The sequence below is a fragment of the Onychomys torridus genome, chromosome 8, assembly GCF_903995425.1.
Source record: "Onychomys torridus chromosome 8, mOncTor1.1, whole genome shotgun sequence".
NCBI lineage: Eukaryota > Metazoa > Chordata > Mammalia > Rodentia > Cricetidae > Onychomys > Onychomys torridus.
In genome coordinates this window covers 42,605,605-42,632,462 of record NC_050450.1, presented here as the reverse complement: position 1 = coordinate 42,632,462, position 26,858 = coordinate 42,605,605, and the positions used below count along the sequence as shown (strand labels likewise).

The 26,858-nt window shown below is 37.1% G+C and overlaps 1 protein-coding gene across 2 annotated transcripts in view; it reads right to left on the bottom strand.

Annotated features, from left to right (window-relative positions):
• Fnip1 (folliculin interacting protein 1) overlaps positions 1–26,858 on the bottom strand; it is an 86,374-nt gene that overhangs the window by 9,796 nt on the left and 49,720 nt on the right. The window contains exons 6-15 of one of the 2 annotated variants that reach the window (XM_036195131.1): positions 25,153–25,244; positions 20,830–20,913; positions 19,291–19,362; positions 16,566–16,701; positions 14,643–14,844; positions 9,369–9,454; positions 6,269–6,415; positions 4,973–5,142; positions 2,016–3,432; positions 1,026–1,194 (exon numbers count right to left, since the gene is read on the bottom strand). In XM_036195131.1, the coding sequence (XP_036051024.1) occupies positions 1,026–1,194; positions 2,016–3,432; positions 4,973–5,142; positions 6,269–6,415; positions 9,369–9,454; positions 14,643–14,844; positions 16,566–16,701; positions 19,291–19,362; positions 20,830–20,913; positions 25,153–25,244 (2,575 nt within the window). The remainder of the gene's footprint in view (positions 1–1,025; positions 1,195–2,015; positions 3,433–4,972; positions 5,143–6,268; positions 6,416–9,368; positions 9,455–14,642; positions 14,845–16,565; positions 16,702–19,290; positions 19,363–20,829; positions 20,914–25,152; positions 25,245–26,858) is intronic. The other variant, XM_036195132.1, reaches the window with a different exon arrangement.

Sequence of the window (26,858 nt, the reverse complement as noted above, 5' to 3'; positions counted from 1 at the left end):
TAACACCATGACAAAAAGCCAATGACTTAAAATAGAAGGAGTTTCCACAGCTGAAAAGGGTATTTATCTATAAGGACCCTATCAATAAAATACCCTAATAGTGAAAGACTTAATGGTTCCCTACTAAATATCTAGCTACAAGAACCCTATCAATAATATTCTAATAGTGAAAGACCCAATGGTTTCCTTCTAGGATAAGAAGCAAGATAATACAATCTTCTGTCACCTTTTCTTTCCATGCAACACTGGACAGATTTATAATTAAGACTGGAATGGAAAATGTAACGCTGTCCACTGATGATGACATAAATAGTGGACAATGTTACACTTAGAAACTCTAAGGATTCTATGAGTAACACAACTAGTAAGAGCTTAGGAAAGCTACAGAATGAAAGGTAAACACAAAAGATCAGTTGTATTTCTATATATAAGCAATAATCTGACAAGGAAATTGAGAAATACTCTCTCAAGCCGGGCAATGGTGGTACACACCTTTAATTCCAGAGCTCAGGAAGTAGAGACAAGCAGATCTCTGAGTTTCAGGACAGCCTGGTCTAAACAGTGAGTTCCAGGACAGCCAGGGCTACAAACACAAACACACACACACACACACACACACACACACACACACAAACCAAAAACAAAAACAAAAACAAAAACAAAAACAAAAACAACAAAAAACCCAACCAAACAAACAACCCAAAACAAAAACATGTCTTGAAAGACAGAAAAACAACAACAAAGAGAAATACTCTTTTGGATATATCAAATTGATGCTATGAGTATCTAAAATATTTCCTATTTTCCAAATTTCCATTTGGTCCATTCCTAGAATTCAATTCTTGCCTTCTTCACAATGGTAAATACAATGAAACAGATACTATATATGAAGTGATGGATTCAGAGGACAGTGACTATGTTATATGGTCACAGCTTAGCTAAAATTAAAATGTAAGGAATTCTGGGTTGTAATATAATAATAGAGTTTGCTTTAAGTATATTCAGAAGCTGTGAGAGTATCTCACCTGCACAGCATGTGACAAATCTGACACCAGGCATTGACGGAGCTTCTCATCGCTTCCAATTCCTTGAAGAACAAAGTCAGGAACATAAGATGAGCAGTAGCCACCCAGCAAGGATCTTCCAAAGTTGGCAATGTTGGGCTGAACAGCACTCACTTCAATTAACTTTGACCTGAAAGAAAGCGGACCAAGGAGGGAAATTTAGTTAAATAATAAACATCTTTTACTAGTGGCAGAATATGGGGTGGGGAAGGTTATGAACTCTACTAGTCTGTATTTCCAGTACCTTTGCTTTTTATAAACTATATATAGAGTAAAATTAGCTTTATAGAAAAATTGGCCTAAGCACTAAAATAGACCACAAAATACTGTTCTCTCCTGGAGGAGGTCTGAAGAAGAACACAGCTCTTTTATAACAGACTTTAGGAAGCTATCCTTTAAAACCATTTGTAACACATTCCTAACACAATCAGATTATGAAAATCACTGTGTAAAACAAAGTAGCTAAAAATCTAGGTCTGTAAAATTCCAAAGCAGGGATAGTCTTGCATACTTGATCTCAAATACATATTCCCTCTTTGTCTTAGCTAAAAAATGGTTTGAAAACTAAGCAGAGACCAATTTCCTACATTTCACTTATATTGTTTAATGTCTCTCTGATGCCTTCACAAGGGGATGATGTGAGGAATAGTCTTTAATTCTCCCTATGAGAGGCATAATGACATTAAAAATTATTTTATTAATAATTATTTTAGATGTAGGTACATGAAGTCAGTGGACAACCCTTGAGAGTCAGTTCCTTCTTTCCACTGTGGGTTTCGGGGTCAAACTCAGATCATTAAGCCCATATAGCAGGTACTTTTCACTATGTAGCCATCTTGGGAGCCCTAATCTCTTTTTAAAATTAGTTATTGCCAATCTCTAGAGATCAGCTAAACAAAACAAAGTGTATTTTTCAACAGGAGCTGTTTCGGGTGGAAACTTTCTACTTACCCAGGAAAAGGTATTTCCTCCTCTTCTGCCCAGTCTTCCTGCTCCCCTCCACAGTAACTGCCAACTTGTCTCCTTATATCAGGACCAGTGTCTTCACTCTCACTATCTCCAAGGGCACTATCTGAACTTTCATTTCTTGGAATGTCCCATTCAGTTCCTACAGCATTTTTTTTCTCTGAACTCTCTTTATCCCCATGGGGGACAAGAATAGAGAGGGAATCTCTTTGGTCCTGCTGAGGAAAGCAGGCATTACATGAATCTTGATGAACGGTTTCTATACATTTACAAAACTCACTTTTCTGTTTGTTATTTTTTGTATACAATCTTTTTGGGAACTCTAACATACAGCAATACTCTTTATTATCTGTACTTGTCTTAACAGGAACATCATCAATAGTCCTAGTTTCAATTGAATCATCATTAAAATATTCATCAAACAAGCTCATGTTTTCTGGGTCTGAATGATTCCAACAAGGAAGCTTACAGGACTCTCCAGAAACCATGTTCTGTGCACCAGACTCTGCAGATTGGTCCTTAGTTATTTTACTTTCTTGATGCTTATCAGTCACCCCTCTGTCTTCCTTCAGTGGTTTGCTATGATGTCTATTAATCTGATCCACCACGGCCTGACTCCGAAGTTCAGTATCTGAATCAGGAGACATAGAATCTCCAATCAAGAAAGTAACCTTTGTCTGAGTTACCTCACAGGAAAATGTACTAGGCATAGTCTTATCTGGAGGTTTCTTTTCCACAACTATCCCTGTGGATCTCATCGCTGTGCCTGTGTGATTATCTGAATCCAGTAATTCCTTACTCTGCCAGGATTCTTCTGCTGGCTCCAAGCCTGTCTCTGACAACACACATTTGTCTGCTGGAGCAGATCCTGTACAAACAACTGTCTCTAACTTGGTGTCAAGGCAAGTTCTTAATTTATCTTTGTACTGTTTAATATCAACAGCATTTTCTTCTTGGCAGTCAGGAGGAGGGATCTTTTGGCATTCATCTGCAATTCCCAGCAATTCCTTAGAGTTGTCTTGAATATCTTCTCTCTCTGGTTGTGACACATTCTCTGTACTTTGACCAAGGAGTGGATGACTGCAATATTTACAGTTACAGTTAGGAGTTCTTGTCTCTTCTGACTCTTTAAAGAGCAAACTGCTTTTGTTTCTATGCATTGTGATTAGCACATACTCTGATTCCTCTATTTCCCCTTTTTCTAAAGTGGTAGTAATCACCGTGCCTGGCATAACAATGGCTTCATCTTCTCCACTTTCTAAAAGATGGGTTTCTTGAAGTTCAGAGCATCTTATGAAGTAAGTAAGAAAATAAAGCAGCCTCTGGACAAGATCTTGTCGTTTGCCAACTACCACAGTCCTTGCTAACCGTACAGGAGAACCAATAGCGCCATATAAATCTCCTGTAATAAAAAGACCAATTAATAAACACAGAGCTAAACAGTCTTTCAATTATGAGAAACCTTCTCATACAAGTTCAGATTTTACTCTTAAGTTCTTTCGAAGATGCCTGACTATTAAAAAAAGCAGGGTAAGATGAGTGGTTTTAACCAGGGAGAAAGGTGATTGGAGGGGCTTTTCTAGCTTTGTTCTTAAACAGCTGCTGTGGTTTCAAAACCTCAATAGCTGGTTCTCAAAGTCAAACTTACTGAGAATATTCTCCACACTAGATGTTACACAAAGGACCTTTATTTGGTGAAGTCTGTTATAAAGGAGGCCATAGTCAAATGCAGAAATGAGAAAGCACAGTATCTGCTACAGGCGTGAAAGGAGAGGGACAGTAATGGCATGGAGTTCAGCAGGAGTCAGCACACATTTTTGTATTTGTACTATGGCTCAAATCAAACCTATAACCCAAGTGCAAAATAAGAACTCAAAAATAAATAAAAACACATCAATATAAATCTCTTTTACAAGTTTTCAATATGCACATTAAATCTCTCTACTTTTGGGGTTGGGGATTTAGCTGAGTGGTAGAGCGCTTGCCTAGCAAGCACAAGGCCCTGGGTTCGGTCTTAAGCTCTGGCAAAAAAAAAAAAAAAAAAAAAAAAAAAAAAAAACAAAAAACCTCTCTACTTTCATGTTATAAAACAGGCATACTTTTTGAAAGAACAAACATGAATCTTAAGTAAATATGTGCCACAGACAGGACTGTGGTAAATGTTCTCCTCTGGCTAATAAATGGGCTCAAATATAACAACATCACCACTCCAAAATAATCCTCCCAATTCTCACTAAATAGCCAATGAACAGAAACTGCTGTGGCCTGGTGAGTCTGTCACGGCAGCTCCTGCCTGACTCTCCTAGCTTCATCTTCTTAAAGTTATCCTTTGCATGGTGTTCTCTAAAGCCCTCACCTAACTTCAACACACAACAGTTTTACACTTTAATGTCCTAACTGTGTATGGTGCTCAGTCTTCTTTATCTCTTCCAGCACAGAGCCCCTCAGCCAGGTTTACTCAACTGTGCAAAGATCAAACTCCCCTTCTTAGACTACTAGTCAGCTTTCATTTCACTTCAATTTATTAATTGTATTATCATTATTGTGAGAATGCATGCTGCTGATGGTATCTGACTGCTAACCTCCTGAGATGGAGATAAAAGTATCCATCTAGCTATACATTCCTTTACTCTCCTTTCACAGACCTTAGGTACAACTATGCACTCAAAAATAACCAGACTCTGACACTGACTTCACAGCTCCCTAGTAAATAACAGTTAAAGCAGGAATTTGCATGTACCTTCCATTCTACCCTCAGTTCTTGAGCGCTAAAGAATGGGAGCTAGCCTAAGACAACAGGACAATTTAGCAGACATGAAAGGGCAAGTATCAAAGAGACACTTTAGAATAAAGCTGACAAAAGAAAGGACTATATTTAGTCAGTTTTTGCTTAAAAGTAAATCTTAAGTTTATATACAGTATACAATGTTCAGACTACATACCAAGTTGTGCCCAAAGAGGGTTATATGGATGAGTTTTTGCCAACATGCCCACACTCTGAGAGGAATGTTTTTCTAAAAATATTTTTATAGGTGGCTGTCCATTTGGCATGACTGTTGGAACCCAGGCAAGATGATTGGTCAAAACTGCAGTAATGAGAGCTGGCAAGAATCTGAAAACAAAATGTATATCCTATTATATTCCAATCCACACTCATGAAACTTTCAATAAAATGTTTTGGTAAACAATGAAAGTGCATATTGTAAAGTGACTGAATGACATTTATAGAAAAGGGGGAAGGAAAGACAAGTACACCCACCAAGATGGAGGGAAAAAAATTGTTTCCTTGAAGAGCAATTCAAACATTAACAATGAAAATTTTCAGATTATAATTACAAAACAAAAAAGGTCTTGTACTTAAACTATGAATCCTTTTCAGTATTTAATCTGCCTACTTCACTAATGAATCAATGAACAGGTCCTTAATTTTCAAATTTCCAGATCAGTAATCTACTGAGTGGGAAAAAAATAGTAAGTAACCTTTAACACTAGAGAGGATGAAAACATCTGACCCACCACGTGGATTCCAAAGGCTTGATGAAGAGTAAGAAGAAAACTAGGATACAATAGCCTACTGATTATCTAACAGCAAGTCCTTGAGCGCTCTGACTCAGGTGCCTGCTGCTCACTGAAGCACAGCTGATTTCTACTTTGGATTAGTGTTTGAGGAAAGTGTCCTTGTCACTCTGAAGAAAATAAAATTCTGACACTGGAATCTGAGCACTTCCTTCTTAAAAGGAAGCACTTACATTTTTAAAACTTTTTTTGAAACAAAAATTTCATAAATGAATGCAATTCACACAAAGTTTAGAATCCTCAGGGAATTCTGTAACATATCTGGAATTGTAATTAAGCATAAAGACAGTTTTATTACTTTTTGTTCATAAAGTTCTGTGGTGCTCTTCCATGTCCCATCATTGAATCATCTTAGAATAGTTTGATTATCAATAAGAAATAATTATAGGGGTTGGAGAGATGACTCAGCAGTTAAGAGGACCTGGATTTATTCCAGCACCCACATGGCAGCTCACAACCATCTCTCATTCCAGGATCCAACACCTTCACAAAGACATACATACAGGCAAAACACTGATGCACATAAAACAAATAATTTTTTTAAAAAAGAGATAATTATAAAGACAATGAGTTATCCCAATTCTATAATTAAGTTTTCTTTCAATGCAGATATATAGTTATAGCAAAATAACATATAACTAAATAAATAAAGTAAACCATACTGATTTTTGGAGGCATTTTCCATTAGAAAAGTGAATTCCTTCATGAAACGATGGCAAAGCTGGTTCTTTTCTGGAGTTCCTGACATCATTGTAAGCCAGACAGGTTCCCCAATTCTTGGCATTGTGTAAAGATTACAAATTGTTGTTCTGAAAAGAAAAAGACACATTGCAAAATTTATGGTTCTCCAAATAACATACTCTTAAAGGCTTACTGCCAGCCTCAAGGATTCACACCTAGATTAGCTTCTGAGGGAGGAAAAAAAAAAGTCACTTTTTCTTCTTTGCCATCAGCTATTAGCATGGGGAGTGTATTCTTAGGTGAAGGGCAAATATGCTAGCCCTGGCCCTGGTGCTGGCCCTTCCCCCACTAATAGTGCCCTTAGAGCACACTATTTTCCTACTTTAAATGCCAGTTTCTTCCATCTCTAAGACCAAAGGATAATTCTAGGTACTTTCTAGATCCCTTTTCTACCCTATCGTTCTAAAATATATATTCTATTTAAGTCAACTGCAAATTATCAGCACATACAAAAGAAAACAGCTACCCATCTACCTAAACACACTAGTGTGGGTCACTGGGCTAGCTGTTGGTAAGCTCCAGGAGAATGAGAATGCCGAACCCATATGGTCTCTATTATGTTCTCTACTTTCTGCAGTCTTTCCTTAGATCAACACAAGGAAAGACTTCTTCACAATCACTATACTGCTTTCCTAGCTGTCCTGTGACAAACTATCCTAAAGCCCTCAAAGCATATTTGTCATTTCTTTTCCTTTGATGTAAGTATCTATTCAACCAAATCCTGTCTATTCACTATACTAACCAGCTCTGTAGAAGCTGAGTTTTAGAAGCTTTAGAAACAAGTACATGTGACAACTACACAACAGTGTTCTCCCTTCCATTCTCTACACAACATTCTCAAACACAGCTTCCAGCTTTGATAGAATTGCTCTACATTAGCAATGTCTGTGCAATAACCACACGAGGTAACAGAGCAATTAGGACATGAGTTCCATGACTGAGGAACTAAATTAGGTTGTAGTAAATAGCCTCATGTGACTTTAGGTGCCAACTGTATTCTGAAGTACAGCTCTAGAAAGAAAGCTCTTGGAAATGTTCAAAAATTCTATTACCTGTCTCAGTAAACTTCTCTACCACTTAGAATCTAAAAAAGGAAAATAATTATTTTGCTCATAAAATTTTCATTTAATTAAAACATTATTTATCATTATTCAGACAGAAAGAGGAAGAGAGAGAGGGAAAGAAACAGAGAGTGCTATAACACATGTATGAAGGTCAGAAGACAACTTCTGGGAGTTGGTTCTAGCTTTCCATCTTGGTGATACAGGGTCTCTCTTGTTTCTACTATGCTGCATAATCCAGGCTAGCTGGTCTATTACCTTCCAGTTAATTTTACTTTCTCTGGCTTCTATCTCACTTCCATCTCGGTAGAGGTACTGGGATTACAGATATGTGCCACATCTGGCCTTTCTATATAGGTTTAAGAGCTCAAACTCAAGTCAGTAGGCTTAAACAACAGGAGTTTTAGCTGCTGAGCTATCTCATTGCCCCCCCCCCAAGTTCTACTACTCTTTAACCAATATTAACACAATGTATTAACCAATATGAAGACAATGCAATTTAATATACAAAAATAGCACACAGGTCACTTTAGAAAGTTCTTGGGAGAAATAAAAAAAATCACTGCAGAGAACATAAAAATGAGTAAAAACTAAAGACATTTTGCTGGGCGTGGTGGCACATATATTCAATTCTGGCCATTGGGAGGCAGAGGCTAGAGGACTGCTCTAAGTATGGGGTCAGCCTCGCCTGGAGAGTTAAGTCCTAGGCCAGCCAGGGATATGCAGTGAGACTTTGTCAAAAAATTCACTGAACAACAATGAAAAGTTAAAGATAATTTAAATAAGGTAAAAATAAAACTTTTGCAACAAGAATTTTATACATTAAGAATTCTATAAAGACAAATAGGAATATAACACAAATTAGTAATAAAAATATACATTTTAATTTATATTTTATGTGAATGAGTGCTTGATGATTGCATGTACATGTACCACATGTGTGTCTGGAGCCTGCTGAGGCCAAAAGAGGGTATCATATTCCTTGGAATTGGAGTTATAGATGGTTATGACCTGCCATGTGTGTGCTGAGAACCCAACATGGGTCCTCCTGCAAGAGCAGTAAGCACTCTCAACTGCTGAGTCATCATCTCTCAAGCTCCCTACAATGGTTTTAAAGAAAATAGCCCCAAAAGGGAGTGGCAGTTTTAGGAGGTGTGGCCTCCTTGGAGTAGGTGTGGTCTTGTTGAAGGAAGTATGTCACTGTGGAGGTGGGCTTTGAGGTCTCCTACATGCTCAAGCCACACCCAGCATCTCAGCTCACATCCTGTTGCCTTCCCATCAAGATGTAGCCAGCACAATGTCTGTCTGCATGCTGCCATGCTCTCCACTATGATGATGATAATAGACTAAACCTCTGAAATTGTAAGCCACCATCCCAATTAAGTGTTTTCCTTTATAAGAGTTGCCATGGTCATGGTGTCTCTTCATAGTAACAGACCCTAATCCCCAGATACACATGTTAAAATTTAGTTATGATGAACTCATTCTTATAGTTACTTTATTATGCCTAAAGATATGCATGTCTTAACTGGGATAGTAAGGTTTCACGTGAAATGAGCTAACTCTATACCTATCCTCAGAGAACAAACCATACATGTGGCTTGAACAAGGAGCTCTTCTTATGTTTGTGTCTAAAATGTTCTAATATTAAAACTGTACCCCAACAACTCCCAAGTGTGGTTTAATAACATAACCGCCTTACTGATGGCACTCTCATATGGCCATGAGACAAAAGAAATTTGAAGAGCTGCATTTCCAGCACTCTGGAGGCTAAGGCAAGCCAGCCACAACACAGTAAGACCCTGTCTTAAAAACAAATAAGAACACAACAAAACAAAAAAGAAACCTAAATAACTAAATCTTATTTAAACAAGTTAAATTATCTTCCTCTGTAAATAATTATCTTCTTAAATATATTATAAAACAGCTCTGTATAGTGGCAAAGAAAGGAGTAAAGTACCTGAATTCAGTTAGGGCATCAACTATGCGATTGTATGCCAAACTTCTCTGGCTGGCATCAGCTGATCTCCGGCTCATTTTCATAGCCTTGAAAACAATCATTACACAGTTAATTCTTTTTTTTTTTTTGAGCTGAGGATTGAACCCAGGGCCTTGTGTTTGCTAGGCAAGCGCTCTACCACTGAGCTAAATCCCCAACCCCACACAGTTAATTCTTAAACTAATCTTAGTCAAACACTGGAGGAAAGAAAGAACCTTAATACACATTATCTACAGTGGCTTTCTCTCCTATACCTTTGGTCATTAATGATTGTTACAAAAATTTAAAAATTCAGTTGTTAAAAATGTCTCTGTGGTAACAAACTGCAAAACATCTACACACAAAGAATTTCACGTTGACAGTCTGCAGGCTGCAACAACAAAAATTTCTGGCTTTTGAGTTAAGGCACTCTATCACCCAGGCTACCCTGAACTATACCCCAGAGTGGCCTCAACCTTTTGGTAATCCTCCTGTCCCAGCCTACCAACTGCTAGGATTATAGGTATGCACTGCCACAACCAGCTACTTTTTCTTTAAACAAAGCACACAGGAACTCATTAAGAGATCATGATATGTCACATTCTTAATACCTTATGAAAAATCTAAAATTTAATACAATTCAACCAAAGAATCTCTCAAGTCATAACAAGGTACTTGCTTGTTTCCCTCTCTCTTTCCCACCCCAATCAGCACTGAGGAACAAATGCATCCCCTGGACAGCTTAGGTAGGCTCTGTAACTGAACAAACCTGGCCAGGTACTCTTCTTTTCTCCCCTCACCTGTTCCCCTTCCCTCCCCCCTCTCTTTGTGGGGCTTTTGTTTTTTGTTTTTGGGTTTTTTTTTGTTTTGTTTTTTTTTTAAAGATAGAATTTCTTTGTGGAACAGCCTTGGCTGTGTGGAACTCACTTTATAGACCAGGCTGGCCTTGAACTCACAGAGTTCATGGGAACCACCATTACCAGCCACTTGTTTTCTTAATAGCACATTCAGTGGAAACTGAAAAATTTCATCTAGGTAGAAAGATAGTGGACCAGGATTCAGATGGTGGATGTTACAAAAGAAAAATCTAACTTTTACATTGAGAACTGAATTCTGCATTCTTCATGTAATTACAAATTGATTAAACAAAATTCTACATATTTAAGGTTCCATTATTCTAAGCTAAGGACAGAGATCAAGCTTCATAGGCAGAAAGTAAAACTCATGGTTTTATTTAGTGTTAAGAAACTTGTAACTTGCAGGGCGGTGGTGGCTCACACCTGTAATCCCAGCACTCTGGAGGCAGAGGCAGGTGATGTCTGAGTTCCAGGCCAGCACGTCTACAAAGTGTGTTCCAAGATAGCCAAGGCCACACAGAGAAACCCTGTCTCGAAAACCAAAAAAAGAAAGAAAGAAACTTGCAACTGGTAACAAGAATGTTCCTTTGGCAGAATTTAGTGTTGTTCTTTAATCTTGTTAACATCATTTTAAAACTACATCACAAATCTCAGAGTGGTATAAGCATCAAAATAATTACCATGGTGCTTAGAAACAAAAATTAATAAAATTAATAGAAGTGAGTATTTTGCTAGCTGGTACTTATTAAATTCTATCAACTATTTTATAATTTCTATTATTAAGTCACATTCACTTACATAAATGTATCTAGTTTCATCACTCTATAATCAATATTCCAAATTGCAGAAAAGTCATTAAAACATGAAAACACCGGGCGGTGGCGGTGCACACCTTTAATCCCAGCACTCGGGAGCAGAGACAGGTGGATCTCTGTGAGTTCAAGGCCAGCCTGAGCTACAGAGTGAATTCTAGGAAAAGGCGCAAAGCTACACAGAGAAAACCTGTCTCAAAAAACCAAAACCAAAAAAACAAACAAAAAAAAACCCATGAAAAAGTTTAAAGTAATCTTTAATGAGTTCTTACACTGCCTATCAAATTTTATACACAGTGTTTTATAAAATTCTTTTCTGAGTAGGTAGTGCATGCTGCAACCCTGCACCTGATAGATGAAGACAGGACTGAGCACCAAACCAGCCTAGGCTATACAGTAGGACCCATCTCAACCAAACCAAAGAAAACCAAACCGAAAGATCCAACCCCAAACAACAGCCATTATAAAATAATTTCCAAGTCACTCAAAATGTTTTAGGCACAAGCCCTACAAATTTATCAACTTTGATGATAGAAATCAACACAAAAGGAAAGCAGCCAACTTAATATATTTTATTATATTATATATATATATTTATTTATTATATATATATATATATTTTATATATATATCCACCCAGTATCTAACTTGAAAAATTTAGACAGCATTTACTCATTTGTGCAGCAGAGTTATCTATTTGTATTTTAATTGATTGAATGTAAACAAACATTTGTGTATTCCCTAGAGGCAGAAAACCCCGCTCCTTTTGTTGGGACAAGGTTTCTGTGCAACAGCCCTGGAACTCGCTCTGTAGACCAGGCTGGCCTAGAACTCACAAAGATCTCTCTGCCTCTGCCTCCAAGTTCAGGGATTAAAAGTGTGTGCCACCACCTCCCAACTTGCTTGCCTTTCTAATTTTTTAATTTTAATTTAATTTTATTTTGTTTGCCCCTCTTTTTAACCTTTTTTAGATATATTGCCCAATTAATCTTTCTACAGCAAACCCTCAAAAGGGCCTTTAAAAGGTTGTCAAAACTCCCTGGTCAAGCACTCCTGTGGTTCTTTGTAACTGAGCTCAGACTATTCACTCCTCCTCCTCATATTCTTTCCAAATTCTGTGGCAGGGATTAAGAACTTTGGTCATAGCTACTAAGATTAGTTAGTACAACTTTGGGAATCTTTGTCAAGAAATAATCTGGAAAATTCCCTAAGACATTAACTATAAAAAAATCACAAGTGTCCTAAATGGAAAATTATTTAAAATGAGAAAAATTATTAAATATATTTAAAATAATTTATAGTCAAAATAAGATAAATTTTGCAACATAAATTTTCCACATGAATATTACAATTATTGTTTTGTTAATGGTCTGGTAATTTAAAAAATATTGACCAAGAATAAGCTCTACCAAGTGAGAGTACAATATGCACACAAGCAGCCTTATGTGGGAAGATTTCTTGCCAACTGCCAACCAATCCCCTTGGGCAGTGAAGACATCAACTTGTTCAGCTTCTCCTTCACCTGATTTCCAAAGGTTTACATTTAAACCCTGACACAGATACCTTTTAAGATAAGCCCAAATGAAGACTTCACATCAGAAAGTCATATCTGTCTTTCCTCAGTAAAACAAAACAAAACAAAACCCTAACAAACCTGCACTTGTTCATTTTTTTAAGCTATCTGTAGGTTTTTATTATGTATTTTTCTATTTTCTAAGCTTAGGCATTTGTTTCATATACTACTAGAAGCATTTGAGGGTTGGGGATTTAGCTCAGTGGTAGAGCGCTTGCCTAGCAAGCATAAGGCCTTGGGTTTGATCCTCAGCTCCACATAAAAAAGAAGAAGCATTTGACATAAACAATTCATTCTTCTTAAAAACACTCTCCTGACCGGGGTTGGGAGGGGAGGGGGTGGTGCACGCCTTTAATCCCAGAACTCAGGAGGCAGAGGTAGGTGGATTTCTATGAGTTTGAGGCCAGTCTGATCTACAGAGCAAGTTCCAGGACAACCAGAGCTACACTGAGAAACCCTGTCTTGAAAATAACCAAACCAAAATAAAAAACCACTCTCTCATTGGCTTCCCCCAAAAGTACTTTCCTTCTAGCTGAGTGGCCAGTCCTTCTCTATTTCTACTAAACTTTCCCCTGTGTTCAGATACTGTTAAAATATCTGAGTTCTGTGCATGGTGATAGATATGGATCTATTTGCAATCTTCTTTATGTTGACGTCCAGTTATACCAGCACCATTTGTTGAAGATGCTTTCTTTTTTCCATTGTACAGTTTTGACTTCTTTGTCAAAAATCAAGTGTTCAAAGGTGTGTGTGTGTGTGTGTGTGAATGTCAGTGTCTTCAATGTGATTTCATTGGTCCACATGGTACTGGTTTTTATGCCAATACCAAGCTATTTTTATTACAATAGCTCTATAGTAGAGCTTGAGGTCAGGGATGATGATGCCTCTAGAGGCTACTTTATTGTACAGGATTGTTGTACCTATCCTGGATTTTTGTTTTTTGTTTTTTCATACGGAATTGAGTATTGTTCTTTCCAGGTCTAAAGAACTGTGCTGGGATTTTGATGGGGACTGCACTGAATCTGTAGATTGCCTTTAGTAAGATTGCCATTTTTACTATATTAATTCTACCTATCCATGAACATGGGAGATCTTTCCATTTTCTGACATCTTCTTCAATTTCTTTCTTCAGAGACTTAAAGTTCTTGTCATATAGGTCTTTTACTTGCTTAGTTAGAATTACCCAAAGGTATTTTATAGCGAGACAGTTGTGTAGCTTGATCTGCTTAAGGGGCCCCCTGGCAGTAGGATCAGGATCCATCCCTGGTGCATGTGCGGGCTTTTTGGAGCCCACTGCCTATGGTGGGATACCTTGCACGGCCTTGATGCAGGGGGAGGGGCTTGGACCTGCCTCTACTTAATAATGTACCAGACTCTGCTGACTCCCCATGGGAAGCCATACCTTGTTGGAGGAGGTAATGGGGAGTAGGTTAGAGGGGGGAGGTTGGAGGGGTAGGAGGAGGGAAGAGAGGAGGTTCTGTGGTTGTTATGTAAAATGAATTTTAAAAATTCCTTAATAAAAATCTGATGACTGAACTCTAGATCCTCTCCCCTCATCCCACCTCATAATAAATCAGTTTCATGCCATGCCTTCAACTACCTTCTGTACAATGATAGCCTTTCATTTAACTCTAAAACCACAGGGAAAAAGAGAGAGGAACATAAAGAATGCTGTTCTTTTACTTCAGAACACTTACCAGCACCTCAAATACATCCATTTATTCACCTGCTATTTTATGAGCTCAGGAGTACCCATACATTTTTCTTCAGTTACTATAATTGTCTAGTAGGCCCTTAAAGATTTAGTTTCTAAATGAATAAGCTGTCTTAGGCCTTTGACTAAAATAGTAAACTCCTTTAACAACACTGAGTCTGCTTGCAACTCCTGGAACATGTTGTAAAGCAACTTCAAAACAGCTGTCAAATTTTTGCCAGATGAATAAATACAACTCTTAATAAAGAGAATAAAATGTAAAGTAAAAGATAAAAATAAGATAGAAAGGACTACACTTACCTGTTCTATTGCACTCTTTAATTTGTTCATGTGGCTTTCAAAGAGAGGAAAATGTGAAAAAAAGAATTCATTGAATTTGTTATTTTCATCTTCATCTTTGGACAATGAAAAAATTACCCCAATTGCAATCTTCTTTTTTCTCACAATTCCTGGGTTAGGGCCACAACTTTCATCTGACAGATTAAAGCTTTCTTCTATAGACCTTAAAAATAAATGTTTTTGTTTAAAACACCAATAGTTTATCTCCCTGCTGATTTAATGTAGGTGAGCAAAAGCTTTTCCACTGTTTCATCAAATTAACTGTAAATTTACAATTTTACAACAATTGCTACCTCTCCAAGAAAACTACCTATTTTTCATTGTTTTCAAAGAAAGTTTACCAGAGTTATATAATATTCAAAATATTCAAAGAAATCTCCTAACTCATCAACAGCAACAATAACACAAACAAATATGCTGGGAGCCAAGAGTTGAATATATACTCCTCTACAGAGGATGTACAATGACCGAAAGCACTTGTAAATCATTTCGGATTCATTAGGACGGCGATTAGTAAGGGTGGGACCGAGAGTGCAGCTTAGCGCTAGAGGGCAACCAGTGGTACAGTGTTTGCCGCACATGCCTCACATATGGGCTCTTACACAGGACCAACACAAAACAAAACAAAAACCAGAAAACAACATGATGGTGAGCATACAAAGATGTCAGAATTGTTTTACATTGCAAATGTGAAATCATAGTCATTATATGGCAGTTCCTCAAAAATTAAAAATAGACCATATGACTCAGTAAACCCACTTCTGGGCATATACCCAAAAGGATGGAAGGCACAGACTGAAATTTTTATATATTTATAGCAGTATTATTCACACAGCTAAAAAGTAGAAACAATCTATGTATTCATGGACAGGTTAATGAACAAAGAAAATGTAGTTCTTTACTTGCACGTGTGTGTGTGTGTGTGTGTGTGTGTGTGTGTGTGTGTGTGTGCGCGCGCGCATGCAAAAGGGCACATGTGTGCTTACATGTAAGTAGGTATGTGTGTAGAGGCCAAAGGTTGACATTACGTATCTTCCTAATCATTTTCCACCTTGTTTTTTGAGATGAGGACTCTCACTGAATCTGGAGTTCATCAATCAGCTGGACTGTGTGGCCAACAAACTCAAGGTATCCTGTCTTTGCTTCCCCAGTGCTGAGATAACAGCTGCACCTGAATTTCCACATGGGAAATGTGCTGGAGCTCTAAACTCAACTTCCCATGTTTTCACAGCAAGCACTTTACTGACAGTGCCATTCCTCCAGCCCCTCAAATGTATTTACAGTGCAATGTTATTTAGCTATAAATATGAATTTCTTACATATGCTACATGGATGAACTTGGACAACATACTAAACAAAATAAGCCAAATATAAAAGTACTGCATGACTCCACTTTTACAAGGTACTTATAGCTGTTAATTTATGGAGATAAAAACAGAACAGTAAGATGGCTTCACCATTAGGATCACTGCCTGTTACTCTCTCTCTTTGGGCTCCAATGTTCTCTTCATGGGTACCTGTACAAAGTGGCATGCATTCTCACAGACACGCAGACAAACCCAAAACTATAGACTTTCAAAACAAAAATTTTAAGTAGAACAACGGTCGCAAATGGCAAATGTTTTAGTTTGGGGAGATGAAAAAGTTCAGGACTTAAACAGTACTGATGGTGAGAAGGTACTTAGTGTCACTAAACCATGTGGTAAAAATGATTAAAACAAAAAATCAGTTTTGTCTGTCTTACCACAATTTTAAAAAAGTGATAAAACTTTCAAAGTTTTTAGTTACAGACTTCAAATATACACAATACAAGTCTCAAGCATTAAAAACCTTACATAAATGTGTATTTAGGAAATTAGTCAATCTTGGTCAATTCCAACTTACCATCTAGGAAATACCCCATTTTCCAAACTTGTTGTTTGGCTACGTCGCCAGCGTCGCTGGTAGCTGCTGGCACAGCTTCGGGTAAGTGAAGAATTTGGAGAGGGAAATGGGGTGATGAGTAAGCTGCTCAGAGATGCTGTTAATTTAGAAGAACATGTGTAATCATTAGTCAATGTATAAACACGGTGACAAGTTTCTTTTTGACAGATGGAAGAATAGAGTAAACCAAATATTTTGTTTAATCAATTTCTCTAAATTTTCCATTTTAAAAAGTACTTGGAGTAAAGCCTCAGAGGAGAAAACTCATGTATTAATACTATAAGAGTCTCTTAGACAATCATTTTTGGCACTGTACAACACAGAAAAAAATGCTGCTTACAACAAACAATCACTTCTTAAGACACCCTAAACTCCACTAATTTGGCTGAACCCTCACCACTCATAAAAGAAACCTGATGCCATTAGACGTGATGATTACAGATGGCTTTTAAGAAGAAAGAAAATTTGAAATAAGTGTCTGAATGTCATTCAAAGGGGTCACTTACAGCACTCATACATTACTCACACACAGATTGTCAAGCCTAACACATTTCAGTAAGTCTTTCCTAAGTTTCAAAAAACAGCAGACCCAACATATTACTCTCTAGAGCAGTCTAAGGTGGCAGACATAGACCACTAGATTCCATTTGTACAGTATATAAATGCTTCAAGGCACCATGTTGTACTTGATAAATAAGTATAATTTTATCTGTGAATTTTAATATTTTCTCATTTTAAAGTTTTATGTTTATTACTTTAAATTATGCACGTGGCGCGCGTGTGTGTGTGTGTGTGTGCGTGTGTGTGCGTGTGTGTGTGTGTGCGCGTGTGTGTGTGTGTGCGTGTGTGTGTGCGTGTGTGTGCGTGTGCGTGTGTGTGTGTGTGTGTGTGTGCGCGTGTGTGTGTGTAATAGACATGAGAAAGAAAGTGCCAGAGAAGACTAGAGGTTCAGATCCGCAGTTACAGGCAGCTGTGAGCCACCTGACATGGGTGCTGGGAACTAAATTTGGGTCCTTTGAAAGAGCAGTATACACTCTTAATCACTGAACCATCTGTCTACTTATTTGTAAAATTTTAATAAACCTGAAAAAAAAAAACCCAAAACCAAAATCCTGCTACAAGAGAAGACTAAACTCCAGACCAAATAAAAACAAAGGGTTCCAGGAACTAAGAGAAACAGACTGTATTCTCAGTTAAAAAAACAAAAACAAAAAAAACCCCAAAAACCCAAACAAACAACTAGAAAAGAGCGGTAAGAGTATAAAGATCCAGCCACTTCCTATTAGTGTATTTTAGCCCCAACTGTCTATCAAAATCAACTGAGCTTTTTATCTTGTTTCTTATATATTCTGTACTACATCAGTCTTTGAGACTAGAGTTCATGCATCTGAACTTATCTTTGAAAGTTCATACCTAAAGATCAAAACACAGGATAAAGTTAAAATTGCAGTTTATACTCAAGCCGACTCACAGCAATAGGAAGGGCAGGTACACAGTGTGAGAAGGCCTGCCTTGAAGCACAGGAATCAAGTTCACAATGTCTAATAGGACTCTTATTAATGGGTTGGAGCCCCAACATACACTTCTAGTTTTAACTGAAAATGCCTTTGCCTGGCTAACACCTTTTTATTTTCTAAGACACAATTCAAGAAGCCCTGCCTCTCTGTAATGCATTCCTGGTACTTGCCCCTTGCCCAGGGTAAGCCAGGTATCTTTTTTCTGAGCACAAATCAATTATCACTGAACATATTGCACACCTGATTTCAATTTCTGTTTTATCTCTATACTAGCTAACAGCAAGCAGATATAAGCTGACATGGTTTTTCTACTATGGTTTTTTTTTTTTTTTTCAGAGCTGAGGATCGAACCCAGGGCCTTGTGCTTGCTAGGCAAGCGTTCTACCACTGAGCTAAATCCCCAACCCCTCTACTATGATTGGTTTTTAAGTAGTGTCCTGAGCAATTGTTTTGTCTTGTCCTGACTAAGCCTAAGATGATGGTTTGTGACCTTCTGTCAGGAGGTCCAACCTTTTGACATTGCAACTTGATGCTGTCATCTACAAAGTCTTCACATTCAGGGTCCCACACAATATAGCAAACAGACAAACTAACAAACAAACAAAAAACCTGTAATTACAATGCTCATAATTATAGGTTTGTTTTTTGTTTGGTTTGGTTTGGTTTGGTTTTTCTTTTTTTCTTTTTTCTTTTTTCTTTTTTTGGTTCTTTGAGACAAGGTTTCTCTGTGTAACAGCCTTGAATGTCCTGGAATTCACTCTGTAGACCAGGCTGGCCTCAAACTCACAGAGATCCCCTGCCTCTGTCTCCCAAATGCTAGGATTAAAGGCATGTATCTCCATCATCCAGCTAGCTAATAATGTTTTGAATAAATTTTATGATTTTTGTATTAGGCCACACTTGTAGCTATCCTTGGTTACATATGGCCCCAGGTCACAGGTTGAGCATGCTTGATAGAGAACACCCCACCAAACACACCTGAGAGTAAACATTTGAAATATCAACTTTAAGAAACTTCTTCCTATCCTTTCTACAACACTGTGTGAAATGTCAATATGAACAAACTAGACACAGAATTAGACAATATAAATAGAGATAAAAATAAAATCAATGCTAGCTAACAAGAATCTCAGAAAAAAAGCAGGGTTAGTTTGTGAACCTGACATTACCAGAGCGTGCTATGCCGCTGTCTCTGTCCTCATTTGGTTCTCTTCCCGGCATGTCCATTGGATTGCTGTGAACTACAAAGCAAAACAGATAGTCAGTCATAAACTATATTATTATTAAGGTGGATGATGCTCCTTTTAAATGGCAAACTAGATCATGCTTCATCTCATTGCATTCTTTTTTCAATAGCATGGCACCAACCCAACACAAGGAGCTATTATTCAGTTGAACAAGCTTTCAGATCTATCTGAAGATTTACCATGTGATGCAAAATTATCCAAGATATAGAATCCAGGAGTGACTAAAATTCATATTTTAAGAACATAGCCAAATACAGAAATTCATACTATTAAATGAAAAAGGATATGAATATTAGTTACTGAGGTCAAGTAACAACTCCATGGTAGTTTGCTCTGATTATATCTGTAACAATGTTTAAACACAAGCATAAGAAATAAGAATTTAAAGCTTGGTAATAAAACATTTGATAAATTTGTTTAAATAGTATGATACCGATTTTGTTTAAAAACAGGTAAGGAGGCCAAGGATACAAATTAGTGATAAAGCACTGGCCTAGAACATATATAAGGCTCTGGATTTAATCCACTGCACTGGAAAAACAACAAAATAAAAAAACCAAATTAAGTATAAGTACTGGCAGGATAGCTTATATATTTTTTAACCCTATTTTTATATTTTCCAAATTTCCTAGGATAGATATGCATTACTCACATCTACCATTTACATGGAAAATAAGTTCTAATTAAAATAAGAAGTAGAACAGCAGGGAGTGGTGACAAATATCTATAATCCCACCACTCAGGAGATTTAGTTAGGAGAATTTCAAATTTAAGGCCAGCTATGTTGAAGAGACTGAAAATAATAAACAACAATAAATAAATCTGTAGACTGATGATTTCTACTAGAAAAGATAACGCAAGATCAGTGTGTGCATGCAATGTGTGCTTGCATATATAGGCAAGACACACAGTCTGCAACAATGTAATGATATGAGGAATTATGCTCACATGTCTTTTATATAATGTTAAAACAGTGCTTGTTCATCTAAATCTTAGCTCCAAGAAAAGTTGTTCTTAGGGATAGAGTGCAGATCAGAAACTTTGCAACAATTATAAAGATCAGATATTTCCAGCAATTGGTGAATTACAATACAAAAGCTTCTTAGCCATGGAAACAAGATAGCATAACATTAACATTTCCAAGGAGCGGGATAACTAATTGCTAAGCTAACTACATACTAAATTTTTCTTTAAGAGTCTGAAGTTTAAAATTATTATGACATACTGAGGAAAGAAATGGCAAACAAATTTCATAAAAACATCAGTCCTGTTGATAACACATTTGTGAAAACTTTAGGAACATACCCAGTGGAAAGCAGTACGTTCCTATACTTTGTAAGCAATGCTTTCTTAACCACAACCTCCCAACTTCATTCTCTCCACTCTCTTGTTTCCACAGCTTAACTAGATGCTAGCCGCTAGGGCACACCAACTAGTCTACCCACACAGCACATGGCAAACCTGCAAAGAAAGAGGCGCTCCTGATCAGGCGGAGCGGACCCTGCTCAGAGAATGCCCGCCTGGGGCTGCAGAACTGTGAAAGACCTATATGGCAAAAATGTAAAATACACATGAAAGAGGCCTGTTAGAGAAGCCACACTGAGTCAGGAAAATAAGGTAAGGTAAGGCAACACAGAAGCAGACCAACGAATGGGTAAAGCACAGGAACTTTTAACCAAGCAAGAACAATTCAAGTCATTTTCCCTATTGGAAAAAGTATACTTCTCCTTTTAGCCATGGTTTATGTCAAAAAATAATTTCATGCCTATTTATGAATAAATCCATTTATAACAACAGAAACAAGCTTCTGTTACAAAAGATACAACTATTTCAAGTGTTCGATTCTAACATAAAACATTTTAACTATTCAAAGAGGCAATAGTATGTACATAATTTAATGTTTGCCAAAGAAACTTGTTTTTAAAAGCTAGTTTTTTAAGACTTCAATATTCTCCTGCAAGTGCGGTTAAAAAGACCATGTTACCACACTTAGCATAAGAACATAGCATATCTATCAAGGAATTTTATTGACAAATAAGCACAAAAATTGCTAGCCCAGTAATAAGCTACAAAGTAACGGAAGAAATTATGTTTTTAGAACTGTGGTTAGCCACCATGAAAACAAAGAGACACAGTACAGTCTATAAGGGCAAAACTCCCAAGAGTACCACACACAACCACAAAGAAATGATAGCAGCCTGAATACCCAAAAAAGGGTATAAAGGCCAGGAGTGGTGACACACACCTTTAATCCCAGCAAGCAGATCGCTATGAATTCAAAGCCAGCCGGGTCTACATAAAGAGTTCTAGGCCAGACAAGGCTATATAAAGATATACTCTCTCCAAAAGAAGTGTGGGTGGGGAGCTTAAATCCTGAAATCCAGCAACTGAGTTATCTGTTACTTATATTCAATTATAACAGTATAAAAGTAAGTGGTTCTCAACCTTCCTAATTCTGTAACTCATGTTGTGGTGACCCCAACTATAACATTATTTTTGTTGCTACCTCATCACTGTAATTTTACTACTGCCATGAATCTGTTTTCCAAATGCCTTAGGCAACTCTGGTGAAAGGGTCATTCAAACACCCAGGGGTTGCACCCACAAGTGGAGAACCACTGGTCTATGGAGGAGTTGAACACCTAGAACAGGTAGCTTTTTGCTTTAAATAGCATCTGTATTTTTCAGATTGCTGATTCTATTTTTTTTTTTTTGCAACTGAATTTTTTGTAATTATAATGCAGTAACCCTTCCATTTCTCAATGGTCAATTCTTTTCCCAACATTCCCTATTTCAAAATTTAACATCTTTAAACTCTTTCCTCACCCACATTTCTTTACATATGACTGTTTATATGGGCATAGATGTGAACACATACATAGCTTCCAGACTGAAACTGATCTTTTTTTATCAACCCACCTTCAAAGTTACTCAAATTCTTACCTATCTTTGCCTACTTCCTGCCTAACAGAAAAAGTAACATTTAAACCTTATGATGCTGGTAACTTACTCAAGAATTCTGAGAAGTTCCTCCTTCTCTTCTTAATCTAATTCTAAGTCAGCTAGTGTCCCAACTCAACATTCTCCCTCAGAAATCTCTCTCAACTATCATATCTATCTCTAATTTCATTCTCTCAATGGCTTCACTTTTTCCATAAAGTCCTATGTGCAGTCAAATCTCTTTCAGGTTTCTTCAATATATATCTATTCCTACAGTTGTCCAGATTTTTAAAATGTAGTTGAAGGACACCTGGAGGTCCCTAAGACCCTTTCAGGAGGTCAGTGAGGTCTTCTACTTTCCAACAAATTACCTACAGTAGGTGAAATTTTCTTGACATATTTTAATCCCAACTGCTTAACCAGACCATTCTCACTACAGACATTCTTTGTACATATAAATCAAATCTGATTATGTTGTTGGATTCTAAACAACTTTCTGCAGAAGCCTTGTGGATGTATCTAAAAGATTTCCAATCCAGTGCTTTAAAATCCATTGCATATTTGTCACGGCTATATATTACCTATTACAAGCTTCCAGCCAGTGATTAAATACAGAGGATACAAAGTCCAGGCCTATTTTAGGGAAACATGGGACATTTTTGACAACTAGGTCTTACTCAAAACTTCCTGTCTTGCCAAACCTTTCCTCCTTAGAAAGCTATTACAGGCTGAGGCACTGATACTTAATCTTTTATATTTTTCTCCTTTACTTGGAGTCAGACACACATCATGATCTATGGTTCTTTTGGCTTTTCCCACCTCCCTCATTTTCTTTCTCATAGTCATTTCTAGTAATAAAATGTTTTGCATAGTTAATCCTGTCATGTACTTGCTTGAAAGAGTAAGTAAAGAAACTAGCATATCCTCATTGGTATCTGACTGCATAAAGCATGAATATGAATTTGTTGCTGTGGCCCACAGTGCCCTTTGCCATCTTACTCAATTCTTTCTTTCCTCTTTCATTGTTTTGTTTATTTTGGAGACTGCAGTTTAATTACAGCATTTCTCCCTACCCTTTCTTCCCTTCAAACCCTCCCATATACCCTTAACCTCAATTCTTTCTTTTCATTTCCTTTACCTTTACTGTGTGAACTTATTTACATGCTTTATGATGGTGTGTCCTGTAGTCCGGTATGTACTACTACTTCTTCCTAGGTATTTCTTTCCCTAGCTAGATAAATAATTCTTCAAGTTTAAGCATCTTATTGTCAAGGAAACTTCGTAATTCTCCAAGATGAAATTCATGCTTATATCTTAATCACAGCCACATAATTTTAATTTTGTATATACTATAGCATACTGTGGTTGTATTATTTATCTAATGCTCACTAACTACAAATCCACTGAGGCAAAAACTGTGTTAGCATACCACTGCCTCTTCAGGGTCTACCAGAGTGCTTGTTATATTATGGACGCTTAAAAAACACTTGATTAGTTAACTGGAAACACAAAGTCAGAAATAAGTCTCAACTATACTAATTCACAGTTAAGAGTGTAGAAATGCACGTCATGCATGACTTAAAGTCTGTAGCTTGATTAAATGGATTGAATTTCTCCTCTATATTTAAACAGAATGGTCAAATACATCTAGTCTCCATAGTGTAATTTACTTTTATAAATATCAATTTATTGGTACTATTAAAATGAATCACTTTTCTTCTCCTCCTTTTCCTTTTCTCCTTCTCCTTTTTTTTTTTTTTTTTTTTTAAAGACAGGGTTCATCTGTGTAGCCCTGGCTGTCCTAGAACTCACTCTGCAGGCCAGGCTTGCCTTGAACTCACAGAGATCCACCTGCCTCTGCCTCCTGAGTGCTGGGATTAAAGGCATGCACCACCACCACCTGGATAAAACGAATCACTTTCAATAAACCCTTGAAGTTTTAAAATAATCAAATTATTTTTAAAAGGCCATTTCTTTGTTGCAGTTTTACTTGACTAGAATCAGTGATGAAAATCAAGTAAGCTTGAAAGAACTTTTTCTATAAGCTGACCTATACTACAAAACAGTCCTTACACAAAGACTAATCCACAGCAGGTAATTAGTAGCATCTCATTTGAATAAACATAAATTTAACACATAAAATTTACTATCGGCTATACAATAAGTGCCAGGGTAGCTTGAACTACACAATGAAATCATATCTCAAAAAGGGAGAAAAAAAAAAACATCTAAATAAAAGTGGCTGTCCACTCCCTTATACTATGCATCAGAAATATGATCAAGCAGCAATTTAGTTGCACTTTCTAGACAAGAAATTGCAGAAATACTATGTCATTTTAAAATGCACTATACATGGTAACCATAATTAACTAAATTAAGCTGTTATTCTAATGAGCTTCTTAAGAGTCATCATTTGATAATCTGCTCATATGAACCAGTTCATAAAAATGAGCACCATTTTAAAATGACTTCTTGGTTAGAGAAGAGAGTAGTAGTGATAGTTATTCCCAGCTAAAATATTTCAGAGAGCTGGTAATGGCTTTCAATATCAATGACTCAGCCTTTCAAAGACACATTAAATTTAAAAACAAAAACCAATGAAGACAAATTAAACATACAGAAATTTTTTTTCTCAGATACAAAATGTATATTACATTAAAATATAAGAAAAAATGTTTTCCAAATAACATAAAGGTTACACATGTGAAATTTAAACAACCTGTCCATTTACACCATTAGAAGCTCTCTGGTTATACAAGAAATCTATATAATTAAGAAGTGACTTCAAATACTTTTATACTTTTAACATTTTTTAACTTTATAAAATAAAAATAAACCACCTACCTATATTTCCAAGCAGTCCATTAATAACTGTGCTGCTATCAGCCTTTAATGTATTGCTGTCCTGATTGATGAATTCAAGACTGTCTTGCAGTCTACAGAGGAAAGAAAATTCCAAGTACCTTTTATGTTTTTAATGGTAACTATTCACACATCCCAATGAAATTCCAAGAGTAAAACTTCCTGAACTATTTGAGACAGAGGGGACTACTGGGAATAGGGAAGAAAATAGGGGGCTGAATATGAACGAAGTATAATAGAATGAAAACAGCATTATGAAACCTATTATTTTATATATTTGCTAACAAATTTAACCCCCTTTTAAGTTAAAACTATTAGTAGTAGTACTATTAAGTATAAACTATGATAATTATGCAAGCACTACTTATGAAGCCACCAGTTATTAAGCTATACCTGAAGGCCATATCCAGACGCTGTACCTTTATACATAAAGTTTCACAGGAGGACAGGTCATGTTTTTTCATTTACATGTTGCTTAAGGCTGCTTTAATGCTATAATGCAGCAGTAAGAAACTACAGCATTCTATACAGCTAACAAAGTAGAAAATATTTACCATCTGGTTCTTTCTTAAGTAAATTGTTGACACTGACATACATCACAGACAAGGTTTCCCTCATATTTTGGACTAAAAATATTTTCTAAACATCTGGTGTTGGGAATGGTCAAAAGAGCAATTGCAGATGAGGAAGGGAACAGAGGAGAGGGAAGAAAGCAGCAGGAAGAGCAATCAAATCATCACACATTAAAAATGGTATATATTACTTTCATTTTCTTTATTATTAGTAGTAGTATTAGTATGTTTTAATTTTATACACCAGCCATGGGTTCCCCTGTTCTTCCACCTCCAGCCCCTACCTCCACCTTCCCCCCAGCCTGGATGCCTCCCAAACAGATCAAGCTATTCAATTGTCTCACTTATCCAGAGGGCCTGATCCAGCTGGGTGCTCCACAGCCTTTGGGTCATAATTCATGTGCTTCCATTCGTTTGGCTATTTGTCCCTGTGCTTTTTGCAATCTTGGATTCAACAATTCACGCTCTTGCAGTCCCTCCTCCTTCTCGACAGTTGGACACCTGGAGCTCCACTTGGGGCCTAGCGAAGGATCTCTGCATCCACTTCCATCAGTTATTGGATGAGAGTTCCAAGACGACTGCTAGGGTGTTTAGTCATCTGATCACCAGACTAGGTCAGACCCCTCGACCCCTCCCTCAACCACTGCCAGCAGTCTACAGAGGATATATCATTGTGGATTTCTAGGGACTTCTCGAGCACTCTGCCTATTCCTGTTCTCATGTGGTCTTAATTTATCATGGTCTGCTATTCCTTGTTCTCCCTTTCTGTTCTTGATCCAGCTAGGATCTCCTGCTCCCCCCTAAGCTTTCTTTCCCTCAAATCTTGCCCTTCATTACTCCCACTGTTGTCCAGGTTGTTCATGTAGATCTCATCCATTTCTCTGTCATTGGGTGATCCTTGGGTCTTTCCTAGGGTGCTGTTTTCTAGGTAGCCTCCCTGGAGTTGTGTAGCAGTCTAGTCATCTTTGTTTTACATCTAGTATCCTACTATGAGTGAGTACATACCATGTTTGTCCTTCTGAGTCTGGGTTACATCACTCAGGATGGTTTTTTCTAGATCCATCCATTTGCCTGCAAAACTCATGATGTCATTGTTTTTCTCTGCTGAGTAGTACA